At 55.0% G+C, this 23,883-nt stretch overlaps 3 protein-coding genes across 4 annotated transcripts; all 3 read left to right on the forward strand.

The window, feature by feature from the left end:
* The first annotated feature begins 3,946 nt into the window (after positions 1-3,946).
* Positions 3,947-7,426, forward strand: HOXB9 (homeobox B9). The gene is made up of 2 exons (XM_037809292.1): positions 3,947-4,463; positions 7,173-7,426. The coding sequence occupies exons 1-2, from the start codon at positions 3,947-3,949 to the stop codon at positions 7,406-7,408; spliced, it is 753 nt and encodes a 250-aa protein (XP_037665220.1). The 3' UTR covers positions 7,409-7,426.
* Positions 7,427-15,537: 8,111 nt separating this feature from the next.
* HOXB8 (homeobox B8) lies at positions 15,538-18,000 on the forward strand. 2 transcript variants are annotated; one of them, XM_037809128.1, is made up of 2 exons: positions 15,538-16,029; positions 16,886-18,000. In XM_037809128.1, the coding sequence occupies exons 1-2, from the start codon at positions 15,606-15,608 to the stop codon at positions 17,191-17,193; spliced, it is 732 nt and encodes a 243-aa protein (XP_037665056.1). In that variant the 5' UTR covers positions 15,538-15,605; the 3' UTR covers positions 17,194-18,000. The 2 variants fall into 2 exon arrangements, with proteins under 2 accessions (XP_037665056.1, XP_037665057.1); XM_037809129.1 differs by having other exon boundaries at positions 16,889-18,000.
* A 1,464-nt stretch (positions 18,001-19,464) lies between these two features.
* Positions 19,465-22,587, forward strand: HOXB7 (homeobox B7). Its single transcript, XM_037810162.1, has 2 exons — positions 19,465-19,917; positions 22,091-22,587. The coding sequence occupies exons 1-2, from the start codon at positions 19,518-19,520 to the stop codon at positions 22,342-22,344; spliced, it is 654 nt and encodes a 217-aa protein (XP_037666090.1). The 5' UTR covers positions 19,465-19,517; the 3' UTR covers positions 22,345-22,587.
* The last annotated feature ends 1,296 nt before the right edge of the window (positions 22,588-23,883 follow it).

The raw sequence follows: 23,883 nt of genomic DNA on the forward strand, positions 1-23,883 counted from the left end.
TTTCAAGTCAGGCTTCCAAATCAGCTAATATTTTAAAAGCGCAATCAAGTACGTGTATACCTAAGTTTTTGTCCCCTTTATAAGTGTGTGACGGTTATAAAAAATAGACACACAAGTCCTTTGGGTTGTAGATCATATATAAGCAGAATCTTAAACCAACATCACTTAAAGGGTTACATACATGATTAGGTCTCATATACGGATGCTCAAGCACATCCACTGTTGTAGTTGGGCATATTTATTTATTACATATTCTATACATAATATAGAACACAGCACCTTTGCACACTGGGTTCCCCATAAAGAAATAATGACTCGAAACATATGCACAGGATATACTCATCTATTCAAATATAGCATGCTTAAAATTCAGATTAGTTTATTAATTAAAAACTATTTTCTCTCTTTAGCCATTCATTTTTCTTTCTTTTCATTTTTCTTCTCTTTTTCATCTCCTCCCTTTCCTCTAGATTTTCTCTCTCTTCTCCCCAAGTATTGACAAGAACGCTTCCAAAAAGCCGCCCCAAAGCACAGTCACTCACCAGCTGGTCCTCTGCTCTCCCCACCTTGGCCTCGTTTTTGGTTGCTCTGGGCCCCAGTGAGACCAGGGAATGCCGCTTTTCCCTGCCTGCCCTTCCCGGAGCTACCAGCCCCAGTTGTGCTCAGGCACAGCTCCTGCGCAGGAAATGGCAAGAAGCTGCAAGGGGAGGAAAGGCAGAGTTTTCCTTCTCTCCTCTTTGGGACTGGCGGTGGGGTGGGGTGGGGTGGGGGTGGGGATGGGGTCGGGTATTGACCCCCACTGAAGTGACCCCTCAACTAAGCAACTTCAGAAGCCAGGCTTTAGGGTCTGCAACCCTATCCCCCCCCCCCCAATCATGATAGATACCTTTGTCTGGGGAGAAAACAATATCTTTGGGGAGGAGGGTCCACAGGCCCTCAGAGCGCCCAAGGAAGGGGCCCCCATCTCAGCCTATCCGTTAAACATTTGCCAGAGCTGAGGCTGAGCCCCAACTTGGGACAGCAATGCATTTTAGGAATCCCAGTTGGGCTGGACACATTACTTGGTGCATCTGCAACCCCACCTGGAGGGAGATGAGTTCTGGGGCAGACTCCAGGGCTTGGGGGCAGTTGATTCTCTTCCCTCCAGAGTCACCTCCCCTGAGAAGACTGAGACCTTCAAAACCTGTCATTTTGAAATTGTTTCCACCAGCCAGCTTCTTTGTGTGCAGAGACTAAGCTCTGGTCTCAGAATAGAGATCCGGGCTCCTTCCTCACCCAGCACACAGGGGCCACCAGAGGCAACTCTCCAGACAGTCAGCAACCCACAAAACTCTGTCTTCTGGGACATTTCTGCCTGGTAGGGCACAATCCTTAAGTCCAAATGTCCTTCTCTCCTAACCGCTTCCCTAAACTAAGAGTTCCTCTTGGCTTCCCTTATTGCAAAGAGAAGTGGCCAGAAAGCCAGGGTGGGGGAATGGGAACCTGAGGGGAGGCTGTTAGAGCCCAGTTTCTGCCCAGCCTTGGTCCTGAGAACAGCACAGCGCTGAGACTTTTCCATAAATAAAAAAGGGCCAGCCCACAGTTCACACGTCCTTTTGGGCCCTAATTTATATACTACAGAAAATCATATACTCAGCCAGCCATGCTTCATAATGCCGTTATTTATGGGGGGGGGGGTTCTTCCTAAAGGATATATTTATTACAGGTAATGCTGACAGCTGACTCCATGCGTCTGGCAAATCAAGAACAGGTGCTTTGCCTTAACTGTGATTCATTCGCTCTGCTCCCAGCTTTCTTGCTGGTGAGGCTGGGGAGCTCCCCCGACTTTCCCAAGCGTCCAACCACTTCTTAGAAGAATTTGCATGGATTTTTGTTTCCCCACTTGGGTCCCATGGAAAAAGCAGATCTTCACGCTGTTTGGTTCCGGATCTGCCGGGCTATCGCCCTCCGAGAGCGTGGGTGGAAAAGGAGGGAGCCGGCTGGGCGCCGGCATTGATCTTTAAAAAATCATTTTGAAATCGCCATAATGTGAAGAAATACGGCGCTTGGCCCTCGTATTTCACACATAATGACACGAGATGGCTTCATTTGGAAAGAAAAGCTGGCGGGAGTGCGTCTGTGCGTGTGAGGAGGTGATCTGCAGCCTTCTGCATGGCCGAGGGGTGCGTGGCCAAAAGGATACAGCCCCAAGTTAGAATGGCTCCTGGTTTTGTTAAAGGGAGAGGGCTGGGGTTGAGGCCGGGACTCTGGGAGCCGCCTGCCTTGTAACAACCCAGGGTCAAAGAAATACCGGAGATAATCGGCCCCAACCCGCCATTAAACCCAGCTGAGGAGAACTGGGTCTACCCAGGGACTGCGCCTCCCGTGCACCACTAATCATAAGAGGTGGTGCACCAGAGAAGGGGCTGGAAGAGAAAACGGCTGGGAGAGGAGCCACGAAGCCAGCCGGTGGCCCCCGTGGCTCCCAGAGCAGGGCCGCATAGTAGATGCCAATAAAACCCGTTATTTGGAAGCTCCACCACGGGGGTCCGCGGGAGGGCAGGCGGCAGGAGGGCAGAAACTGTGACCTAGCCATGCTCCTTGTCTACCGCCAGTGCCGTAAGTCGAAGGAGCTGCGATCCCCAGCGAGACAGACGGACCGAAAACTCGGCCTTCACTCCTTCCTCACTGGGTGGAGGTGGAGATAACTCGGGACCACTTCCCATGCTGGTTGGGGTCCCTTTCCCTGCCTCCGCTCTGGTGACACCTCAGAGAGGTTCCCTCAACCCTTTCTCACGTTCAGCTCCGCCATCTGGAAAATTTTCGGGTCTGGCGATTACTCAGTTGAGGAAAGGAGAAACGGCCGTGCCCTACCCCACCCCCCAACCAACCGTCTGTCCAGGGTCAGAGACCGGCCCAAGAGATTTAAAGGAGCCTTTGGCTAGTTGCATTAAACTCTTTGGGAGGCTCAAGTTTCCGGGCCTTCATGAATCCCTTTAACCTTACTCAAGTCCTAATTTCAGGATAAATGGTGGATCCTGGGCACCCATCCCTTTTTATTCCCTTTTCTCCTTCTCCCTCAGCTACTGAGGGGTCAGGGGAAGTGCTGAGAGCGAGGCCTGTAAACCTCCCAAAATAGTGCGCAGAGAGCTCCCTCCAAAGCCGATAACGTCCCATAGAATCCCAACTACTCCCCTATCCCCTTTACTTCATCTCTAGCGGATTGCTGCTGCTGTTGTTGTTTAATAAACATCTTATGTCAAGGGGACAGAAGAGAGGAAACGGGGGCTTGCGGGATGGAGGTGGAGGGGTACAAGACCACCTCCTCTTTAATTATCCTGTCGGGTCTCTCTAGCTGCTCCTCCGGCTCAGGCTCTCTCCCTCCCTCCAGCACTTGCTCTCCCTCCCTCCCTTCCTCCCTCCCCTACCCGCCTGGGGAGAGGGCTCCACAGCCAGCGTCCCTCCCGAGGCAGCCCGCTGCTTTCCCTCCGCCTCCCCTCCGCCCCCGCCGCCCCATGTCGAGAACTCTCCCCCTTCCTGGAAGGGGGGGGGGCGGTGACGACCGGGAGGCCGGCAGCTCGGGCTGGGGTTACGTGTCCGCCGGAGCCCTGACGTGATAGCACATTGCATCAGCATAAAACAATCCATCCTCGATATGGAATGCGGTGCGGACGGATGACAGCGAGAGCGCAGCCCCCTCGCCCGATTGATTTATGTCGGAGCTGACGCTTTATCAGGCAGTCGGAAAAACTTTGACCAATCATTTTGCAAGGAGCGCTGAGCCGGGCTGCTCCACTGTACTTTGTTGGCTGAGAAGTTGATCAGGGGGTGGGGGTGGGAGGGTGGGGGGCTGGGGGGGGTCGCGTCCGAAAGCCCTCACACCGGTCCGGGTGCCACCTCTCCCTGCTTGGGCGCCGCCGCGCGAGCGCTTCCCTTCCCCCTGCGAGCGTCCGGATAATGTCTGAGAATGTCCATTTCTGGGACGCTTAGCAGCTATTATGTCGACTCGATCATAAGTCACGAGAGTGAGGACGCGCCTCCAGCCAAGTTTCCTTCCGGCCAGTACGCAAGCCCCCGGCAGCCGGGCCACGCCGAGCACCTGGAGTTCCCCTCGTGCAGCTTCCAGCCCAAAGCGCCGGTGTTCGGCGCCTCCTGGGCGCCGCTGAGCCCGCACGCCTCCGGAAGCCTGCCGTCCGTCTACCACCCCTACATCCAGCCCCAGGGCGTCCCGCCGGCCGAGAGCAGGTACCTCCGCACCTGGCTGGAGCCGGCGCCGCGCGGCGAGGCTGCCCCGGGGCAGGGCCAGGCAGCTGTGAAGGCGGAGCCGCTGCTGGGCGCGCCTGGGGAGCTGCTCAAACAGGGCACACCCGAGTACAGTTTGGAAACTTCGGCGGGCAGGGAGGCCGTCCTGTCTAATCAAAGACCCAGCTACGGGGACAATAAAATTTGCGAAGGAAGCGAGGACAAAGAAAGGCCGGATCAAAGTAAGTTATAAAAAGTGAGGAAATGCCCAGGCCGAAGGCCAGGCAAGGGGGAGGGGAGGGGAGAGGCAATAAACTGCGGACAATGTGCAGGGAAAAGGCGGCGGTGGCCCGAGAGCGAGAGGGGGAGGAGGAAAATGGGGGGAAGGAAGGGAAGAAGGAAGGAAGGAAAGAAGGGAGGGAGGGAGGGGGGAGGAAGGAAAGAAAGAAGCGGGGAGGGAGAAAGCTGGGAGCCCCAGAAGGGAGACTGAGCCGCTTGAGGAGTACCGCCCCCACTATTCCAACTCCTGAAGGGAACTGGGGCGCCGGGACCAACTCGCGGCTCTCTCGCCCTCCCTTCCCCCTTTCTCCCGGAGGCCCCAGCTGAAAGCCGGGGAAGAGGCAGGCGACAGTCGCGAGAGGAGCTGGCGGGGGCCGGGGCGGTCGGCCAGCGAGGTCGAGAGCCCGCGCGGCCGGGGAAGGAGCACGGAAGCTACCCCGGACCGCGCTGCTGGCAGAGCTCGCTGCGCCACGCGCAGACAGTAAAAGCCGGCCAAGGGGAAGGGGGAGGGGGCTCATTAGGATTTTATTTGCGATGCAACAGCTTGGCTGAGGATTGTTCCTAGCAGATCTCGCGCAGTAGCCGAGAGGTCCCGAGCCGGCGCCGGGAGGGGCGGGGGCAACCCAGGACGCGGTGACTGAGCCCCCTCCCTGGATGCGCCGGCCCCTCCCCGGGAGCCTTCCCTACGGTCGCCCCCTCCCCTCCGTGGCATCCTCGCCGGGTGGCCGCTTCTTTTTCTGAGGCCCCCGCTGCTGTCCACCAGGCTTCCTAGCCCCAGCTGGAGCTGTCCGCTTTGCGGGGAGCCGGAGAATCGCTTCGGAACTCCGGGGTTGACCGCCCTACGGAATGAGGAGAGATCCCGAAGGGCCCCTGGGGAAAGGAGGAGTGAGGGGAAGAGGCTAAGCGGAGAGGCAGAGGCGGAGAACTTTACTCTCGGTCGGTAGTTCGGTAGTTTCTCGTCACCTCCCACTCAGCCAAGAGCACCCCTGCCGGGACCCCAAGTCTGACTAATTTCCAGGAGGTGGTGCTGGCAGAGGGGGCAATCTCGCTCCCCCCCCCCTTTTTTTTTTTAAGGCTAAGAAAGGCAAATCGGTTAGGGACTCAGCTCCAAACAATAAACCACAGGCTGGCGGGGACAAGTCCTCCCTTCTTACTCTTCTTAGGGAGTGAGAGTCAGGTTTTTTAGCCTCTGCTTGCCCTGCCTGATTTCCCACCAACACAGAGGCCTTCCCGCTCTTTGAGAAATCCTTGCCTGCTGGAGGGTAGTACTGCCCGGTTCCCTGAGGTCCCCACAGGGATCTACCACCTCACACCTGCTAGGTTGAATCACAAGAGCCGGCGTTTGAGGGGGACACGGCTCTTCCCAAACCCTCCCACACACACCGAACAGACCCCACACCTCAAACCCCGGAACTCTGCCTGGAAAGCCCATTATTGCAAGGCAACTGTTTGGCTAGGATCAATTATTAACAGTTTTTTCCCCCTCTTTCATATTTAATGCCACTGCGGGTCCCATCCCAGGCAATCACACTAAGGAAATAGTGCTGCAAATTGGTAAGACACGGTACTTAGTGTAGGATGATCCGGATTTTTTTTTTTTTTTTTAATGGTCAGTGTTTTTCATTTGGGGAGAAGAAAGCTAGCAGAGGGTGTCTGTTATTTTTAATTGGCTCAGTTTTTAATTGGAGAATATTCTGAGTTCCAAGGAGGGGAAGAAAGTAAGAAAAGAAGTCTGTATAAATTTTTGCTTCCTCCTTTCTTCCTCTCCTCCACTCAATTACCCCTTTCTCCCCCTCTCCACACTTGGGGCCAGTTAAGGCTAGGTGTGATGTGAAGGGCTGGCTCTCTTATCATCCCTGGCTCCCTACCTTGGGACTGGAGCAATCTTGCTCCCCAATTACCCTGAACTTGCGTTAACCAAACTACGAGTTGAGCAGGCGTGGAAGAGAAGAGACTATTGCAACCATAAGTTATCCATGAGCCTCCGGCGCTCCCCTGTCCATAGGCTGGAGTTGATAAATGGTTGCAATTGGGTTGCTTGTGAATTGGAGTGTGCTAGATGTTTGTGTCTCTAAGTGCGGACCCATATTTGTGATGTGTGTGTGTGTGGGGGTGTATCTACACAGACACACATGCCTGCTGCCATGTGGTCAAGAGATGGAAGCTTGTGATCTAAGCAAGTTTGTATGTGTACTGGAGGGCTTGGCAGACTTTGCTTGCGACTGAATGAAAGGCTCCCCTCAACCTCTCTGCTCCCCTCCCATACTTGGGGCTGGGATCCTTCAGGCCAGCCACTCACCCCTAGCCAGTCTGGTGGTGCTGGTGATGAGGCTTCAGCCATGCTGGGCTCTGATCTGAATCCTAACCAGTGAGGATCCAAGTGGAGAGGGGGATTGAGAGAGAATTTGAGGCAGACAAGGCTTTGGCAGTGCTGGGAAACCTGGGCACACATTTGGCTCCATCATCTCCAAATAACCCCTCATCTGGAGGTGTCTATACTGCTGGCCCATGTCTGGGAACTTTTCTGGGAGCTTGAAGGCCCAGGTGACCCTTTCTCCATTATGAGCTGGGGCATGGAGAACAGGGGTGCACCTTCTTGGAAAGAGAACACTGGGGCTGCTTCACACACACCCCCCTTCCTTTCTTTGATTCTATTGCTGCTTCTCTTTCAGCCAACCCCTCCGCCAACTGGCTACACGCTCGCTCTTCCCGGAAAAAGCGCTGCCCCTACACCAAATACCAGACGCTGGAGCTAGAGAAGGAGTTTCTGTTCAATATGTACCTCACCAGGGACCGTAGGCATGAAGTGGCCAGACTCCTCAATCTGAGTGAGAGACAAGTCAAAATCTGGTTTCAGAACCGGCGGATGAAAATGAAGAAAATGAATAAGGAACAGGGCAAAGAGTAAAGATTACCCCCAGCTCCCCCCTTCCTCACCTCACTCTTATTTATAAGTGATGGCTCCAAAGCCAGTGCTGTCTGGGATGTATTCAAGTGAGTGGGGAAGGGGGTCTTTCTCTTAAAAGTCCTTTTCTGCCCTAGAGCCTCCCTCCTTTCCTTTGCCTTCACTTGTCCCTCTTGCCTTCCCGGCCCCCAGGAGGAAGTTTTGTTGATTTAGAAGGTAGAAGTAGTTGGTTCCTTAAAAGATGACAGGCCACAAGGAAAGAGAGACCCTAGTCAAGCCCCTACCATCCCCTTAACTTTTCTGGGAAACCCTGACCCCTCACTTCCAGTCTGCCTGTTCCCTCTTTGCATTTATCTGAAAGTCACCTAGAGACAGACACTCAACTGCACACAGCCCAACTGACACCTGCATCCACAAAACCTGGGGCTCACATTGATAAAACGGAAGGCTCACAGCCAACACTTCAGACAAATGAAGTGACACCCCAAATGCAGACCTCGCACCCCAGAACAGCCCGCAGACCATCAGGCAAGTCCATCAGGCATCTACGCCTGATGCAAACACACACCAGGAAGATGTCTACAGACACACTGCTGAATGAGGAGACACAGCCCAAAGGGCTTGCCATCACAATACCATACCCGTGGAATGCCCAACTATACCCTGGCACAGGCCTATGGGCAGGTGGGGGCAAACCGAGCCCTCAGGCCAGGTGGACAAGGAAGGGCAAGGAAAGACAGGGCATGGTTTTGAAGGTATCTTAGGTGGAGCTCACACACACACATTTTGTTGCAGGAAATGTTTAATTATGCATGATGCTTTCCTCTCCCTCCGACAAAAGGAAGTCAAACCTGGGGTCTTAGAGCCTTGACAATGTCCTCCTCCTGTTCATCTGTGCCCCACTTGACAGACTGCAGCTTCCCTTGCTCTCCACTGGTCCTGCGTTCTTCGGCATCCTCCCCAGCTCTGAAATTAACTCTTTGTTCGACCAAATTCATCTTGCACCAACCAGTCGTTCACCCCTTGTAGAAAAACCCTTCCAGCCTCTGCTAGCTCGCTGGCGGCAGGAAGGTCGGGTCAGGAAAGTCCGATTGAGAATTTATTATGAATCGATTCCCGAGCGCTCTTTCCGGATAACTTCGGGACAGGAAGGAGCAGCAGCCCCAGCGCGCGGAGCCAGGCACGTTGCTCCCCGTCCCGCCCGCGGCTGGACCCACGCGGACGCGCCCCGGACTCAGCGGCCGCCCTCCCCAGCGCAGAAAGCGACCGACCCCAACGCTGGGCTCTGCCTTCCGCGACTCGCGCCTGAATGGCGAGCTGCGTGGCTGGTGTGCGCGCACCCTTCCAGGGAACAGTCCCGCATGCAAAGGAAAGAGACGGAGTGCCACCCAAGCATCAGGCTGAAGCTTACTCTCTGTTTCCCTTCCTCTCCCCTGCTCTCCCACCTCTCCAATCCCCTCCAGTTCCGTGGACTTTTGCCCCTGCTTCTCCAGACCCTGCAAAAGGGCATTACTGTAGAACTTTTTGCTTCGTCGGTGGCTGTCGTGAAATTGTGCTTGTGTTTTGTGATTTCTTTGAGGGTGATTGTCTCGCCTGTTCATATGTCGCTGATTTGGGTGGGTTGTGGGTGGGAGTGGGGAGGGTGAGTGATCTAGAGCTCAGATTGTTCGTTTTGGAAGAAAAGAAAAAAGACAAGAAAAAGAACAAAAAAATATATATCACTAGAAAATAAATCTCTCCTTGTGTCTTATTCTGTGTTGGCCATCCTTGCCTGGCCAGAGTAAAGATTCTGGTTGCCAGGAAGACAGCTAGGAATAAAAGAGGGAGGCTCCTTTGCCCGGATGGTTCCTCTTTAGACCTTGCAGAGCAGATTGAGAGCTGGTCCCGAGACCGCTGCTTAAACTATAAAACAGCCTGCCAGGACAAGAACCGGGAGACTGAGGCAGGCGTGGGAGGGTGGAAGGAAAGAGTAGCAGTTGGTAGAGGGGTCTGGGTCTCTCAGACGAACAAAGGGCCTTCCTGCAAAGAAAGTTGTGCGGGGCCCTCCTCACCGGCTCTGGAACCTGTTCTACCCTCAGTGGGCTGAGAACGTCCCTCAACTTTGTCTGGCCACCTTAAAATGCCACGGAAGCGAGGAAGGCAGCAACTTCCCTCGATCATTCCTGGCATTTGGTCTGCTGCTGTCGACAGAGGCCTCAGAAGGGACCTACTCTCCTTTCTTCCGCTCAAAGCGGGTAACCCCCTTGATGCTCTTGGCCCCCACCTGGGGTTTGAGACTCCAGTTTGAGCCACAAGGTCCCGCAGCCTTACCCCGAGGCACCTTGGGTTTGTCGGGGCTGAGGCCCAGGGAGGCAGCTCAAAGGTGGGGAGAGACGATTGCGTGTAGAACAGAAACGTCTCAGGAGAAAAAGTCCCCTTCCTAATCGGACCCCAGAACTAAAGTCGGTTTTGAGAGGCACCTTTCTGTCCCTCCCAGCCTGTGTGTCCCCACCAGAGCCTCCTTTCTCGGCGGCCCTGCCTTTCTCAGCCAGGCTTTGGGATTCTGCCTCTGTGGGGCGGGCGCTCCGGAGCGATGCTGCAGCCCGCGGGGACTCCGCGTGTTAGGGGAAATGTGGGGACAAAGCATGGCTCGACAGAGGAGCCTAGAGATAAAAACATAAGGCCTACCCCCCTGGAACAAAAGGATGGGTTGATCGGAGAGAGAGCAAGAGGCAGGAGAAAGCAAAGCTCGGGGGGGAAGGCAGGCTCTTGACCCGCACCTTCTAGGGAGGGTTCCGTTAGGGATACAAAATGCATCCCGCATTAGAGCTTGTGTAGACTAGGTTCTCTCTCTCCATCCTGGGTTCCCCGGGCCCAGCCGGGAACTGAGCGTGAGTAGAGAAGTGGATTCCACCAAAGGGAACCGTAAAAAGTGAGGCCGGGAAGGAGACCGAGCGCTGCCGCCTGGAGAGCGCGGGCTGCAGGAGGGGCCTCCGGTGGTGGCGTTTGGGTCCCGAGCCCCGGGGGGGCTTCTTTAAAGACAAACAAAGGCGACGATGCGGAGGCTGGGAAGCCGGAGATGGGGGCATCAGTTGTCATAAAAGAGAGGGCGATTCAGAAAGAGAGAGAGAGAGATCGCGAGAGTGCGAGACAGAGAGAAGCCGGGAGAGGAATTCAATGCCGTGTGCGCAGCAATAAAAGAATATGACCGCTATAAAAGTTTATAGCGTATAAATTTCTGAAGGTTAAGAAACTAAACAGCAGCAAAGCAAACAGTGAAAGGAAACTTTCCGGAGCTGAGAGAGCCGCAGCTGGGCGCGGGCTCCCGACCTGGCGGGGTATGGATAGGCCCCGGCTCCGGCCACCCCCACCTCACCCTCCGAGTACGCGGGGCTCGGGGCTTCCGGGAGCCCCAGGGGGCAGAGGGGGAGTAGAGGGAAGGAGGGGGAGACATTTTGTCGCAACAGCTTCAGAGACCGCAATTCGGACGGTTGTCTTTGTTCTTAATCCCCCCTCCAGAATCGGGCGTCATAAATAAGAAGGCCCCTGTGCATGCACACGCACACACGCGCGCACACACACATACACAGGTCCAACCGGGCCAGACGTCTGGGCGCGGGCAGCCTCTTTATCCTTTTACAGTCCCATCCCACCCTCTCAGGCCCCAGGCTCCCCCACACACACACACAAAAATTGTCTCTCCTCAGAATTTAAAACAATCGTGTGGGGTTTGAAAAGTACTCGTTTCCCCCTTTTACGGGCCATAAACGGCGCGCTGCTTGGCGGCTTCAGTAAGAAATTACGGACCGGGGGGAGGGAGGTGTAAATACGAAAGAAAAAAGCTAATGGCTCCTTTTTTCCTCCCCTTCCCCGCCCCCCTAATTTTTTGTAGCTTATCTGAAAATGTTCATGAACTGTTTCCTGATTCCGATGCCTTTTCTCTCACTCGCTGTCGTTTCCCTCCCCATTTTTTGCTAATAATGAAAGTTTCTCTCGCTTGTAGCGTTGGCGGCTCGCTGTTGGAGAACCTGGCCCGGCCAGGGACGGCAGCGCCTTTTCGTAGGGCGGCCGCTAGATGGCACCCTTGCTCCACGTGAAAATCCCCGGTGCGGCGGCTGTAGGCGCAAGCGGCTCCATGCCGCACCTTGATCGGCCCTTTATCTACGAACTGCGCGCCACCAAAAAATCATGAATAATTTGCACGTAGTAAAAATATAGGGTTCATTATGGCAGCTTTTCCCATTTTATAGATTGCAGATACAGTAGTGTTTCCCCCCTCCTCAAACGGTCAATTTTCTGAATTTCCCCACGAGGAGGGCTCAATGCTTCTCACCCAGTTGCTGTGTTCCATGAAGCAATAAATGCATGAAAACGGGGAATGATAATAATAATAGGATTATGGGTCCAAATAAAAGAGGAGCATTGATTCAGAAAAATGAGATTTTTCCGGGGAGGGGTCGACAGGAATGTCCTCCTATGCGCGTGGGTCAGGTGAGCGGGGCAAGCGGGCAGGAGGTCGGATGGAAAGGAAGTTGCCCCAAGACCGGCTACCGGGAACGGTTGGAGAAGGGAACCAGGGGAACAAGCCCAGAGGTCCCCAATTTTAGGGGAGTGGGGCGGTGGCTTTGTGGGGTTGCCTAAAGCCGGCGGAGCGGCTCTGCACTGGCGGAGGCTCCGGAGTCTTTGTACGTGCCTGGGTGCCCGGCTGAGCGCGCGCTGGGAGGTTTGAACCGTGCATGAAGCAGGGGCTCTCCAGAGTGGCGAGGTGCGGGAAGGTTCAGCAATCTCCTCCGGATGCGATGGGAGGCCCAATTTGGGCTGCCCCCACCCTCCAAAAATGCGCGTTTTCCGGATGGGTGCGGGGAACCGCCACGAAGGCAGGAGCTGGAGCAGGAGCTCGGTTCTCCCCGCGTTCGGCGACTCCAGGTGAGAGCTCCGATTTCCCGTGCGCTTCCGGCCCCGGGCCCGGGCCCCAGGCAAACCTGGGAGGCGCAGGTCCATTCGCAAATGAGTAGCTGGATGCCGGGACTCCGGATACTTTTGGTTCTGAGACCCGAGCGCTGTTCGGTTCACAGCTCCTGTGATTCCAAATCTCCATTTCCTCTCGGCCCAGCCAGATCTATGCCCCTATTCGGACAAACCTATGCAAGAAATAGACACCCCCCCCCCCAACTTACCCTCAAAATCACTCCCACTGCAGCCTCTCACCTCTTCCCCCAGGACCGGGTGCAAGAGGCAAGAGGAGTTTCTCCTCAACTTGAGTTTCTCTAATAAATCTGCGCTCCGCTGGGTATTTATAAATTACCTTCTGGCTCTTTCTTGTTTTTCTTATAATAGAAACATTTTCCTTCCATCAGAAATTTCTGGCACGGTGTAGGGATGATTTAGAACAAGCCGTTGAATTTCTACCTCGCCGGTGAGTCCTCAAATCATGACCATAAAATCCCCTGCACTTGATAAAAATGTTTGCTTCGCCAACAACCGAACTCTGCCTTCCGCGGCCTCACTGCCCGCTCAGCCACACGCTGAAAATTCAGGACCCTGGCTTCTCTCGCCTCCGTTTCTCCTTTCTTTCCCTCTCCCTTTTAGCCCCTTTCCCATCCTCCCGATTCACTTTTGCAGGGCCGAGTGGTCGATAGCGCGAGTGCTTCCCCTCGGAGATGATAATTTTATTTTTACAAAGGTTGGGGTCCCCAAAAATCTCCCCTCCAAAATCAAACCACCGTCCCCTGAATAAACAATGAATTGAACATATTTGTAAAGCCTCCACTTTTTTGCGAGAAATTTTCTTTCTTTTTCCCTTCCTCCCTCCCTTCTTTCCTTCTTTCCTTCCTCCCTCCCTTCCTTCCTTCCTTCCTTCCCTTGGCAGATCCACCCCTGCAGGATGCTGTTGGTTTTGTCTCTTAGACCGTGGCCTTCCATAGCCTGGTAGCCTGGCCTCCACCGTAGCTAGGCCTGTAGGCAGGGAAGGCAGCGGGCCTGCGGAAGGGGTGCCCAGTCAGCTCACTCCCGCCTTGTCTTTCAGGACTCAGGTCCCCAGGTCTGGAGGGAGAGCCAGGTTAACTAGCGTCTCCCCAAGGGGAGAGGAGAGAAAATGGGAGATGCAGAAGTCTTCCTCCACCTGAATCCCTTCCACCCCAAGGTCAGTTCAGGAGGTGCCAGTGATTCAAAGGGCCTTGTGGACACTGAGAACTAAAAGGCATCCCCTCCATATTACACACACCTTGCCCAAGGCAGGGAGGGTCCAGGGTGGTGGACACTCAGGCAAGGAGCCAGGGCCCTGGTGCCCAGCAGTGGCTTCCATGCCCTGCCCTCTATTTGATGAGTTGATGGAGTTGGCCTCTTCCCCCAGGGCTCAGTGGAAGGCAGCCAGGAAGGTTGGGAGTCAAGTGGGCTTGGCTACAGGGCCCAAAGGCTGGGACACTGGGTGGGGCAGCTAACTGGGTGTCAACCCACTGGTGGCATTAGATCCCTCTCCCTGCATACAAAGTTGTTCCCCCAAAGCGTTGACTGGGCTTGAGCACCTTCTGGAGACACCCCCTCCCCCATTCCATCCACAAGCCGAGACTGTGCAAAATTGCAGAATCTGCAGTTGCAGGGCGAACTTCGCTCCGTGCTTCACCACTGCCCATTAACCAGAAAGTTTCTCCCCCATCCCCCTCCAGTCGCCTCTCCACGCCCTTCTGGACCCCCTTCTCCATAGAAAATCCTTGCTTATTTGTTTAATGGGGGAAAGTTGAGTGAGTAGCTTGGGCGGGGCAGAGAGGGATGGTTTGGGGTCTTCGGGGAGGGGGGTGGGGGGCAGGTGCTTGCCACAGCTGAAGGAGGTGAAAATCTCGGAAAAGTCACCGTTTGCGCCGAAAAAAAAACCACAATCGCTCTCATTTCGGCTTCGTCACCCCCACCGTGCTGCAGTCGGGCAGCGGGGGCCGATCGAAGCCGCAGTTTTATAGCTGTAGAGGAAAGAACTCGTAAAATGCTAACAGCTTTTATGCGCTGCGGCATAAACAACAACAGACTCCGGCTTTATTGCGTTTTATAGTTTGTTAAAGAGTTTACAGCCGTTTTTGGGGGCCGGTTACCCAGCCAATTCCCTCCGCACGATAGTTAAACCTTTATCAATAATAAGGAAATTGATCATTAAAGCTTTAAATATGACTACCTCGTTTGTTAGAAAATATGTTTAGGAGAGAAAGCTGTATGATTTGATAACTTGTATTAAAATACCAATTACATTTATAGGACCTTTTAAAACTCGGTGCAATTAAACCGTGTTCTTTTACATTTTTCCGAAGCGACCCTGACATTTAGAAAGACTCCAACTGCCTCGTTAAAATCGCGAAATTAACAGCGTGCCTACGCCTGGCGCGTTGTGTATGTGTGTGCGTGTTCTCCCGTGACTCCCCCACATCAGTCTTTGGGGGTGGCCTACGAAGGTATTTGATTTGTTGTGAGGCGAGAGATATCTCATTAATGTAGGTAGTTAAGCAGATTTAATCTGTATTCATTCTCTCTCTCACCCCCCTCTCCCTCTCCCTCTCCCCCTTTCTCTCCTCCTCTCATTCTCTCCCTGGGTGTTTTTTTCTTCCCCTCCTTTTTTTTTTTTTTTTTCCCCGCTCTCTCCTCACTGCCTGGCGCTCTCTCGCTCTAGCTCTCTCGCTCGCTCTCTCTGCTCTCACCCTCGCTCTGCGTTCTGTCCGGGAGGAGTACGGAGAAGCCAATAGGATGCGGGGTCTCTAATGGATGCAAATGATCATGAAAAGACAGTGCAAAATATGAAACAACTCATTTGCAGGGAAGTAAATCACCGAAAACTGTTTATGAACTGGCATCCCTTCTTCGAAATGTAAAGCGAGGACCTCTTTAAGTGGCGGTATATTTTTGTTTGGGGGGTGGGGGGTGGGGGGAGGGCGAGGGAGCCGCGGCTGCCATGCAAGCTTAGACTTTTGGAGGCTTCTCTGTCCTTTTCTATTCCTGGAAATCACAAAAAGTGTGGCAGCTTCGAGATCTTCGCTTTTTCTTTCTTTTCTTTTCTTTTTTCCCCCCCTCCTCCCTTTCCCTCTCCTTTCCTGGCGAGGGTGACTAGGAGCCGGCGAATCCGCGTTTTTTTTTTTTCCTGTCTCTCTCTCTCTCTCCCTCCCTTTCCCCCTCCCCACCCCCTCCCCAACAGCCCCCAACTACAGCCGCCGCCGCCGCCGCCGCCGCCTCAAAATTCAATAAAATGAGCTCTTATTTCGTCAACTCACTGTTCTCCAAATACAAAACCGGGGAGTCCCTGCGCCCCAATTACTATGACTGCGGCTTCGCCCAGGACCTGGGCGGCCGACCCACCGTGGTGTACGGTCCCAGCAGCGGCGGCAGCTTCCAGCACCCGTCACAAATCCAGGAGTTCTACCACGGGCCGTCATCGCTGTCCACGGCTCCCTACCAGCAGAACCCGTGCGCCGTGGCGTGCCACGGAGACCCGGGCAACTTCTACAGCTACGATCCGCTGCAGCGCCAGAGCCTGTTTGGTGCGCAGGACCCAGACCTGGTGCAGTACGCCGACTGCAAGCTCGCCGCCGCTAGCGGCCTGGGCGAGGAGGCCGAGGGCTCGGAACAGAGCCCGTCGCCTACGCAGCTCTTTCCCTGGATGCGCCCGCAAGGTGAGCTCGCGGCGGGGCCGGCCGCTGCGGGAGGGGGCCGGGAGGGCCCGAGGCCCGACAAGGCTGGGCAGGCCAGAGCGCGTTTCCTCCAACTACCCCGAGACTTGCAGGCTGAGTTCCGATCGCCTCCCGCTTCCACCTTCCTTCCTTCCTTCTTTCTTTCTCTTTCTTCCTTCCTTCCTCCCTTCCTTTCTTCCTTTCTTCCTTTCCTTCATTGCTTCCTTCCTTCCTTCCTTCCTCCTTTGTGTCCCTGGAAGGGGGGGTCGCTCAGCGAGATTTCCTGAATCCATAAACCCCTCATTCTGTCTTACTGTTCTTCTTTTCCTCCTATTTTTCTTCTTTTAGTGTTTTATGGGGGGCTATGGAGAGAGGGTGGTGGGAGTGGGGACGCTCAACTTTTGCACTTCTCAATTGCTTTATAGTTTAATTACCCTGAAGAAACTTTTCTTCTGGGGCAGAGGCTCTGGGGTCTTTTCAAGGTGGGTCCATTCCTCCCCACCCCAGCTTTTTTTATTCTTTTTTCTCCCCTCGGTCACATCCTTCCTTCTAAAGTTTATGGCGCTTTTAATGAATTTGAACCACCCCACACCCAACTCTCTGGTGCTGTTTACCAGGGGAGGGGGCTCCCCCTTTCCTGCTGCCCTTAGATTCCGTGGTGTCTGATCCCCCCTCCTTCACCCCTCCCCTGCGCTGACCGCGGCCTCCCCGAGCCCCCGCCCCCGCGCGGGGGTAGAAGGTCCCCTGCCCTTATTACACTGGTCTTCTAAGCTGGTTCACGAATCTTCCAACCTTCTCTGTCTCGACCCCCTCCCCCATCCTCCCCTCCCTTCCGTCTCGCCCTTTCCCCCATTCCCAGCAGCCGCCGGACGCAGGCGAGGCCGACAGACCTACAGCCGCTACCAGACCCTGGAGCTGGAGAAAGAGTTTCTATTTAATCCCTATCTGACTCGCAAGCGGCGGATCGAGGTATCGCATGCGCTGGGACTGACAGAGAGACAGGTCAAAATCTGGTTCCAGAACCGGAGGATGAAGTGGAAAAAAGAAAATAACAAAGACAAGTTCCCCAGCAGCAAATGCGAGCAGGAGGAGCTGGAGAAACAGAAGCTGGAGCGGGCCCCGGAGGCGGCGGACGAGGGCGATGCGCAGAAGGGCGAAAAGAAGTAGGCTCCAGCCTGAGACTGCCAGGGCCGGGGCCCCCGGCCCATCCGCAGGTCCCCCGGCCGCGCCGCCGCCGCCGCCCGCCCCCGCCCGAGCGAGCTCTGGCCCCGCGAGCGGGGCAGAGAGCCGGGCCTCCCGCCGCAGCGTCCCCTGCCGCGCCAGTCCCCGCTAGTGGTAGTATCTCGTAATAGCTTCTGTGTGTGAGCTACCGTGGATCTCCTTCCCTTCTCTTGGGGGCTGGGGGGAAAGAAAAGGATTTTAAGCAAGGACTCCCTCGCCCAGCGAGGGTGAGCGCCCACGGCCGGGCTGAGACCCTCCCCCCCCCGCCCCCCTCGCCCCTTGTAAAAAGCTTCCTTGTGCAATGGTCTTTTTTCCTTTGAACGTGCTTCTTTGTAATGACCGAAGTACCGATTTCTGCTAAGTTCTCCCAACAACATGAAACTGCCTATTCACACCGTAATTCTTTCTGTCTCCCTTTCTCTCTCTCTCTCTCTCTCTCTCTCTCTCTCTTTCTCTCTCCCTCCCTCCCCCCCTTTCTCTCTCCCCCCCTCTCTCCCCCATCTCTCGCCGCGTCCTCATTTCCCCCTCCCAGGTCCTCTATCCCCGCTGCTCGCTGGTTTTCTCTCTCGCTTCTCTAGCCACCCCCCACTTTGGTTTGACAATTTCGTCTTAAGTGTTTCTCAAAAGAGATTACTTTAGTTAGCATGCGCGCTGTGGGCAATTGTTAAAAGTGTTCTTAGGTTTACTGTGAAGAGAATGTATCCTGTATCCGTGAATTGCTTTATGGGAGGGGGGAGGGGGGCTAATTATATATTTTGTTGTTCCTCTATACTTTGTTCGGTTGTCTGCGCCTGAAAAGGGCGGAAGAGTTACAATAAAGTTTACAAGCCAGAATCCGAGAGCGGCCGTCCCGCGCTGCCTCATTTGCTCCTGAGCGACTTGCAGGGCTGGGGGGAGCTGGTCGCCCGGCTCCTGGCGTCCTCCAAGGCCAGGCCCGGGAGAGGAGGGGGCGGGGGCTGGAGGCAGGTGGTGCGAGTCCCTCGGCCTAGGGGCGCAGGGGGTGAGGGAGGCGGCTGCGCGTGATTGGAGGAGAAGGAACGAGGGTGGGAGCCTAGAGAAACCCCCTCCTCTCAAATTCCGAGGCCGTCAGGCCGGGGAGACCCGGACGCCCAGCAGCGCGGGGAAGATGCGCTAGGGCTGGTGGCTCTATCCCCCGCCACCTCCCCCTTTGTTCCGTGTGTGTCCTCTCGTGGTGGGGGAGGGTGAATAAAGGTAGAATGCAGGGCTGCTGAACAAGCTTATGTTTTTATTTTTCCTGGACTCTGGTGGGGGTAGCAGGAGGAGGCAATGACTGTTCTCCGCTTCTCTTTCCCTGGGACCAGGCCACTTTCGCCCAGCTCCTAGGCCTCGCTCTCCGCCTTCCTTCCCTCGTTGCTTCTGCTTCTCCAGCAGCCACGGTCCGCGGAGGCAGCCGCGTCCCGGAACCAGGAGAGCGGTGTGCCCTGGACAGCCCTCCTCCCTTTCCTTTCCCTCCTCAGCCACCCCACCCCCTTCCTTTTTTTTTTTTTTTTTTTTTTTTTTTAATCTTCAAACCTTTTTTTGTAGCCACCAGAAGCCGCAGTGCCCAACACCGGTGGGCAGGATCCCGTCCGTGCCTCTGGGAGCACCGAGGCCAGCAGGGACTACGAAGCCTCGCTCCATCCCCGCCCTTATGTCTGGGGCAAGGAGAGAGACGGGTTCACCTCCTCCTTCACCTGGGGAGAACCTGAGTTCCCCCAAAAGTCCAGTCGAGATGAATTGGCCCGGGTTAATAAATACCTGACCAGCATCCCCTCCCCACAGAAACCCAGTTGCGCACATTCAGTCCCTGCATTTGTCTCTCGCTCCCTAACGGGCTGGGGAGGAAGGGTGTGCGAGTGTGTGTGTGTGTGTGGGGGGGGTGACAACACGGATCGCTCGGAGGTTATTTATTTTCCCTTCCACTCATTCCCTTCTTCCCCAAATTTCGCCTGCAAGCTGCCTCCAGCCCGCGGGGGTCAACAGAGGCCCTTGAGCCCCCAGCCCCAATCCACAGGGCTCGGCTTCCCCATTCATTATTGATCACATTTTATAAATCCAACGCCACACAATTTTTTCCACATTACCGGGAGCCGTGGGGAAGCTGCCGGGCAATTGGCGGAGGGGGCGTCACGTGGGCGGGGTCACGTGGTCCGGAGAGGAAAAAGGGGGTCCTTTTTGGTGTAAATCTGGACTCTAATTCTGTAATATATCAAGGAATCTCGTAAAACCGACACTAAAACGTCCCTGCCTACAAATCATCCGGCCAAATTATGAGTTCATTGTATTATGCGAATGCTTTATTTTCTAAATATCCAGCCGCAAGTTCGGTTTTCGCTACCGGAGCCTTCCCCGAACAAACTTCTTGCGCGTTTGCTTCCAACCCCCAGCGCCCCGGCTATGGAGCGGGTTCGGGCGCTTCCTTCGCCGCCTCGATGCAGGGCTTGTACCCCGGCGGGGGGGGCATGGCGGGCCAGAGCGCGGCCGGCGTCTACGCGGCCGGCTACGGGCTCGAGCCGAGTTCCTTCAACATGCACTGCGCGCCCTTTGAGCAGAACCTCTCCGGGGTGTGTCCCGGCGACTCCGCCAAGGCGGCGGGCGCCAAGGAGCAGAGGGACTCGGACTTGGCGGCCGAGAGTAACTTCCGGATCTACCCCTGGATGCGAAGCTCAGGTAACGCCGCGCACCGAGCGGTCCGGAGCCGCAACGGCCCGGGAGCATTCCCCAGAAGGCGCCCCCTTTCCCGCCGGACGTTCCTTCCTGTGTCCAGAGGGCTCTCGGCCGGAGGTCGGCCCTGGGAACGCGGCACCCTCTCGGCCGCGACCCGGCGCGCCGCCCCCACCCCGTTGTTGCTCGGTGCTCCCAAGCTCGCTCTTCTTCCCAGGCGGATCTCTCCCCGCCGACGCCGCAGCGCTCCAAACCCCCAGCCCGCTCCCCCACCTTTCCTCCAGGCCTTTTAGCTTTAAATATTTATCAGCCGCGCCAGCACGGGCTGGAGACGAGGCCGTTTGTCTTGCGGAGGAAGGCTGGGGTTTGTAGAGAATAGCCATTAGGGTCTCCCCCCTCCCTCCCTCCTTCCCCGCCGGGGATCTCAGCTCTGGGTGTGTCCCCCAGCCCCAGCTTGGATAGGGTCTGGGGGAGGGGGGGCTCAGCGCTGAGCAACACAGCCCTCCCCCTTCCTTCTCAGCCAACCCCGCTCCCCCATTATTCCCATCAGGACAATTAGAGGTGGGCTCTAGAGGCCAGGCGGTAGGAGGGGGTGCCAGAAGAGATGAGGACCCAGCCAGGGACACAGAGTGCAGAGAGACAGGTGGAAGGAAGGGGGGCAGAGGCCAAGAGAGATGAGGCTCCTGACCCCCCAATGAACTTGGGGGGCGGGCTGAGGGATAGAGAAAGGAGCAGAGGCCTCCTGGGAGTACAATTGGCCTTCTCAGGTACACCCTGCAAAGCTTCTAGGTGCCCCTGGAGAACTGGCCAACACGTTTGAAGTTGTCATTCTAGAAGGGTGAAGTGCCAGCTTGGGGAGAGGGGATAGGACTCCATGGAGCCAAATCAAGACTTAGAGAGTGCAGGCCTCCCAGGCAAGCTACTGCAGGAAGCCTAAGAGGCCAGGGACTGCATGGAGGTCTATCTCAAACCCAGGTCCAGACAGCCTTCTTGAAACTGACCCTGAGTGGACATGGGGGACAGCCCCAGGGTCCAAAAGGCTCCAGACTAGTGATCAGAGCCTCACAACCCAGCCAGGGTGGGGGGCCAGGGGGAACCCACTCCCACACCATCAGCATTGGTGGTCACAGTCCCTTTTACCTGCTCCATAGTTCAACCACCTTTCCAGTTGATTTATCAAAGTCCAAATTTTTCTGCTTGTAAACATTTCAGCTTGGCTTTTATCTGACTTGATATTGGGGCCCCTAACCCCGCCTCTCCCCTGTCTCCTTCCCAGGAGGCTGGCACCAGACCCTCCCTAGCACAACCCTCCCCCAAGCCTCCTCCTAATCTGGGCCTAACCTGAGACAGTCCCTTTGCTCTGCAGCCCCTACCACCTCCATACTTCATCTTCCACCCCAGTCCAGGCTGCTGTCTCCCCTCACCCCCTGCACCGTCCTGGAGGCTCAAAGATTGCTTTGGAGAGCTGAGCAGTCTGAGCAGGTGGGCAGGCAGGACAGCCTGGCTCTGTCTGAGCCCCGGCTACTCACTGGAAAAGAGTCATAAGAGGGCAGTTGCTCTCAGACCAACTCCAAGCCCCAAAGAAATCAGCATGCTCCTCATCTTCTTTTTTCACAATAGGCGTGGAGGGGTGGGGGGTTGGGGGAGGTTGGGGGAGAGTGGGCCCATGAGGCCTCTTTGTCTCTTTTTCTTCTAGGGAAATGCACCCAGGCCAGGCCCAGAGCCCCACTCCAGAGTTACTTGCATGGTTCCCTTGCCCCTACCCCAGAGATCATCAGGACCAGCACTCAAAAGTGAAGGCTTGGGGCTTCTGATCCCAGATGGTCACAGGAAGATTAACCTTCCCTCATCCCACATACAACCCTTAGGAGTAGAGGGAGGCTAGTAAGAGCCTTCAAGGGTCAGTGGGTTGGATCTTCCCGGGTTCAGAAACGTCGGAGTAAAAGAGACTTCCTGGATGGAAAATGGGGATGTTTGCCTTGGGAAGCCCGCAGAAAGGCCTGGGCATGGAGGGGTGAGGGCAGGATAGGCTGGGGTATGGAAAGACTTTGTTTTCAGTGGGAAAATGGACTTTTCTACTCCCCAAAAATCATACAACAGGGTCTAAGAGGGAGATAGTCTCTCTTCTGGCGTTTTCGAAACACGGTCACCGATTTTCCTCCCTGAATAACGTGCGCAGGGACCGACCGCAAGCGAGGCCGCCAGACCTACACCCGCTACCAGACGCTGGAGCTGGAGAAGGAGTTTCACTATAACCGCTACCTGACCCGGCGGCGGCGCATCGAGATCGCGCACGCGCTCTGCCTCACCGAAAGACAGATCAAGATTTGGTTCCAGAACCGGCGCATGAAGTGGAAAAAGGAGAACAAGACCTCCGGTCCCGGGCCCACCAGCCAGGACAAGGCCGAGGCCGAGGAGGAAGAGGAAGAGTGAGGGCAGAGAAAGGGCAGAGGAAGAGAGAGAGAGATGAGAGTGGGAGAGGGAGAGGGAGAAGCCCAGCTCTGGAGACTGAACCAGGAAACTTAATTAAATAGGGGGAAAAAAGCCTTTTTTAAATGGAAAGCGGTTAAAAATTTTTAAAGGAGAGAGGACGGTGAATTTTGGTTTCTTAACACTGAAAAAAAAAAACTACCTATAGGAAAGTCTGTTGGGTTGGTTTTTGTACAACATGGGAAGGACATTATCTACCTGCTGTGTAGCTTTCTGGAATTTGGCTCCCCTTTTCTATGTGGCTATTGTAAGGTCTTTGTAAATTTTTGCTGTTTTGTAACCCCCTTTTGACGCTGTCTTTGTGGACTGTGGGTCTGGACTAACTCGTGTGTGGTTCTCCGCCCTCCTAAGCCTCCGCCTCCCCGGTAGCGGCTGTCTAAGGGGCCTTAGCGAACCCCACCGACCGACCGAGTAGCTAGCGTGTCCTCACTGTGTGCCTGTCCGCTGCTCCTTGTTCCCGCCAGCCCCTGTGCTCCTCTTTACATTCTACGTACATATAAAGGATGGAAAAATAAAAATAAAAAACAATTAAAAATAAACAGATGCCCTATTTTCTGAGTCTTGGGAGGGGCCCAGGTTACGGATGGGGGGCAGTGTCCCAGAGCCTTCTCTCCGACTTCTGCCACAGGCTCTTTTTATTCTGTTTTTTGGGGTCTGCTTTTTTCTCAGGTGCTTCCTGCTCTAGGTGCTGCCAGCTAGTGAACCCCTACATCACACAAACCTTTTACACACATCTACACACACGAATACACACAATCCCACATATCAACAGGCTGATATCACACACAAATATACACAGAGTCACACACAAACACCCGTATTCATATGTTCACAAATAAACATACAGGCATTCACACACACCCACATATAAACACACATTCACACTCACTCACACATTTATACAGACAAATGTAGATTGAAACATTGACTTATAAACACACAGATTAACATTTGCCCCCAAGTAAACACATCCATGGGCCCACATGCTCAGTCACACACACTGGCAAAACAAAACAAAACAAAACAAAACAAAACAAATCTACAATTTCACAAACCCTCTTCCCCAGCCAGGTCTTCGGACCAGGCTGCTGGCGCTGAGAGCTCTGCTCTGCCGCCGGCGCACCAATACAGAGTCCAAATCCTAAACGCTCAGCCCCATAAGACAGAAGAGCGGAAGGAAAGGAAAGGTGAACACCCAAATACATCTCTGGCTCGCGGACGGCATTGGTTAGAGCAGGCCGGAGAGCAGAGGCCTCATGGCTCACCCAGAGTAGCCTCCCATGCTAGGGTTCTCGGGGCTTCCCGCTTGCTCTGCAAACATTTTCGGCAAGAGCTAGGTTCGGTTATTTTCTTCAATTTATTTTACTTCAATTTATTTTAATTTATCTCATTCTAAATTAACACTGATGACCCAAATAAAACTTAAAAATGGAAAAAAAATTGAGTCCCCAGAGCGAAAACCTGAGCGGAGCGAGTTTACCG

This window comes from Choloepus didactylus, chromosome 18 (assembly GCF_015220235.1).
Source record: "Choloepus didactylus isolate mChoDid1 chromosome 18, mChoDid1.pri, whole genome shotgun sequence".
Taxonomy (NCBI): domain Eukaryota; kingdom Metazoa; phylum Chordata; class Mammalia; order Pilosa; family Megalonychidae; genus Choloepus; species Choloepus didactylus.

Excerpts from the sequence above, each read along its gene's own strand:
- HOXB7 (XM_037810162.1), top strand. The coding sequence starts at position 19,518 with ATGAGTTCATTGTATTATGCGAATGCTTTATTTTCTAAATATCCAGCC. Across the intron at positions 19,918-22,090 it reads CCCCTGGATGCGAAGCTCAG|GGACCGACCGCAAGCGAGGC; the intron begins GTAACGCCGCGC and ends TAACGTGCGCAG.
- HOXB8 (XM_037809128.1), top strand. The coding sequence starts at position 15,606 with ATGAGCTCTTATTTCGTCAACTCACTGTTCTCCAAATACAAAACCGGG. Across the intron at positions 16,030-16,885 it reads TCCCTGGATGCGCCCGCAAG|CAGCCGCCGGACGCAGGCGA; the intron begins GTGAGCTCGCGG and ends CCCCATTCCCAG.
- HOXB9 (XM_037809292.1), top strand. The coding sequence starts at position 3,947 with ATGTCCATTTCTGGGACGCTTAGCAGCTATTATGTCGACTCGATCATA. Across the intron at positions 4,464-7,172 it reads CAAAGAAAGGCCGGATCAAA|CCAACCCCTCCGCCAACTGG; the intron begins GTAAGTTATAAA and ends CTTCTCTTTCAG.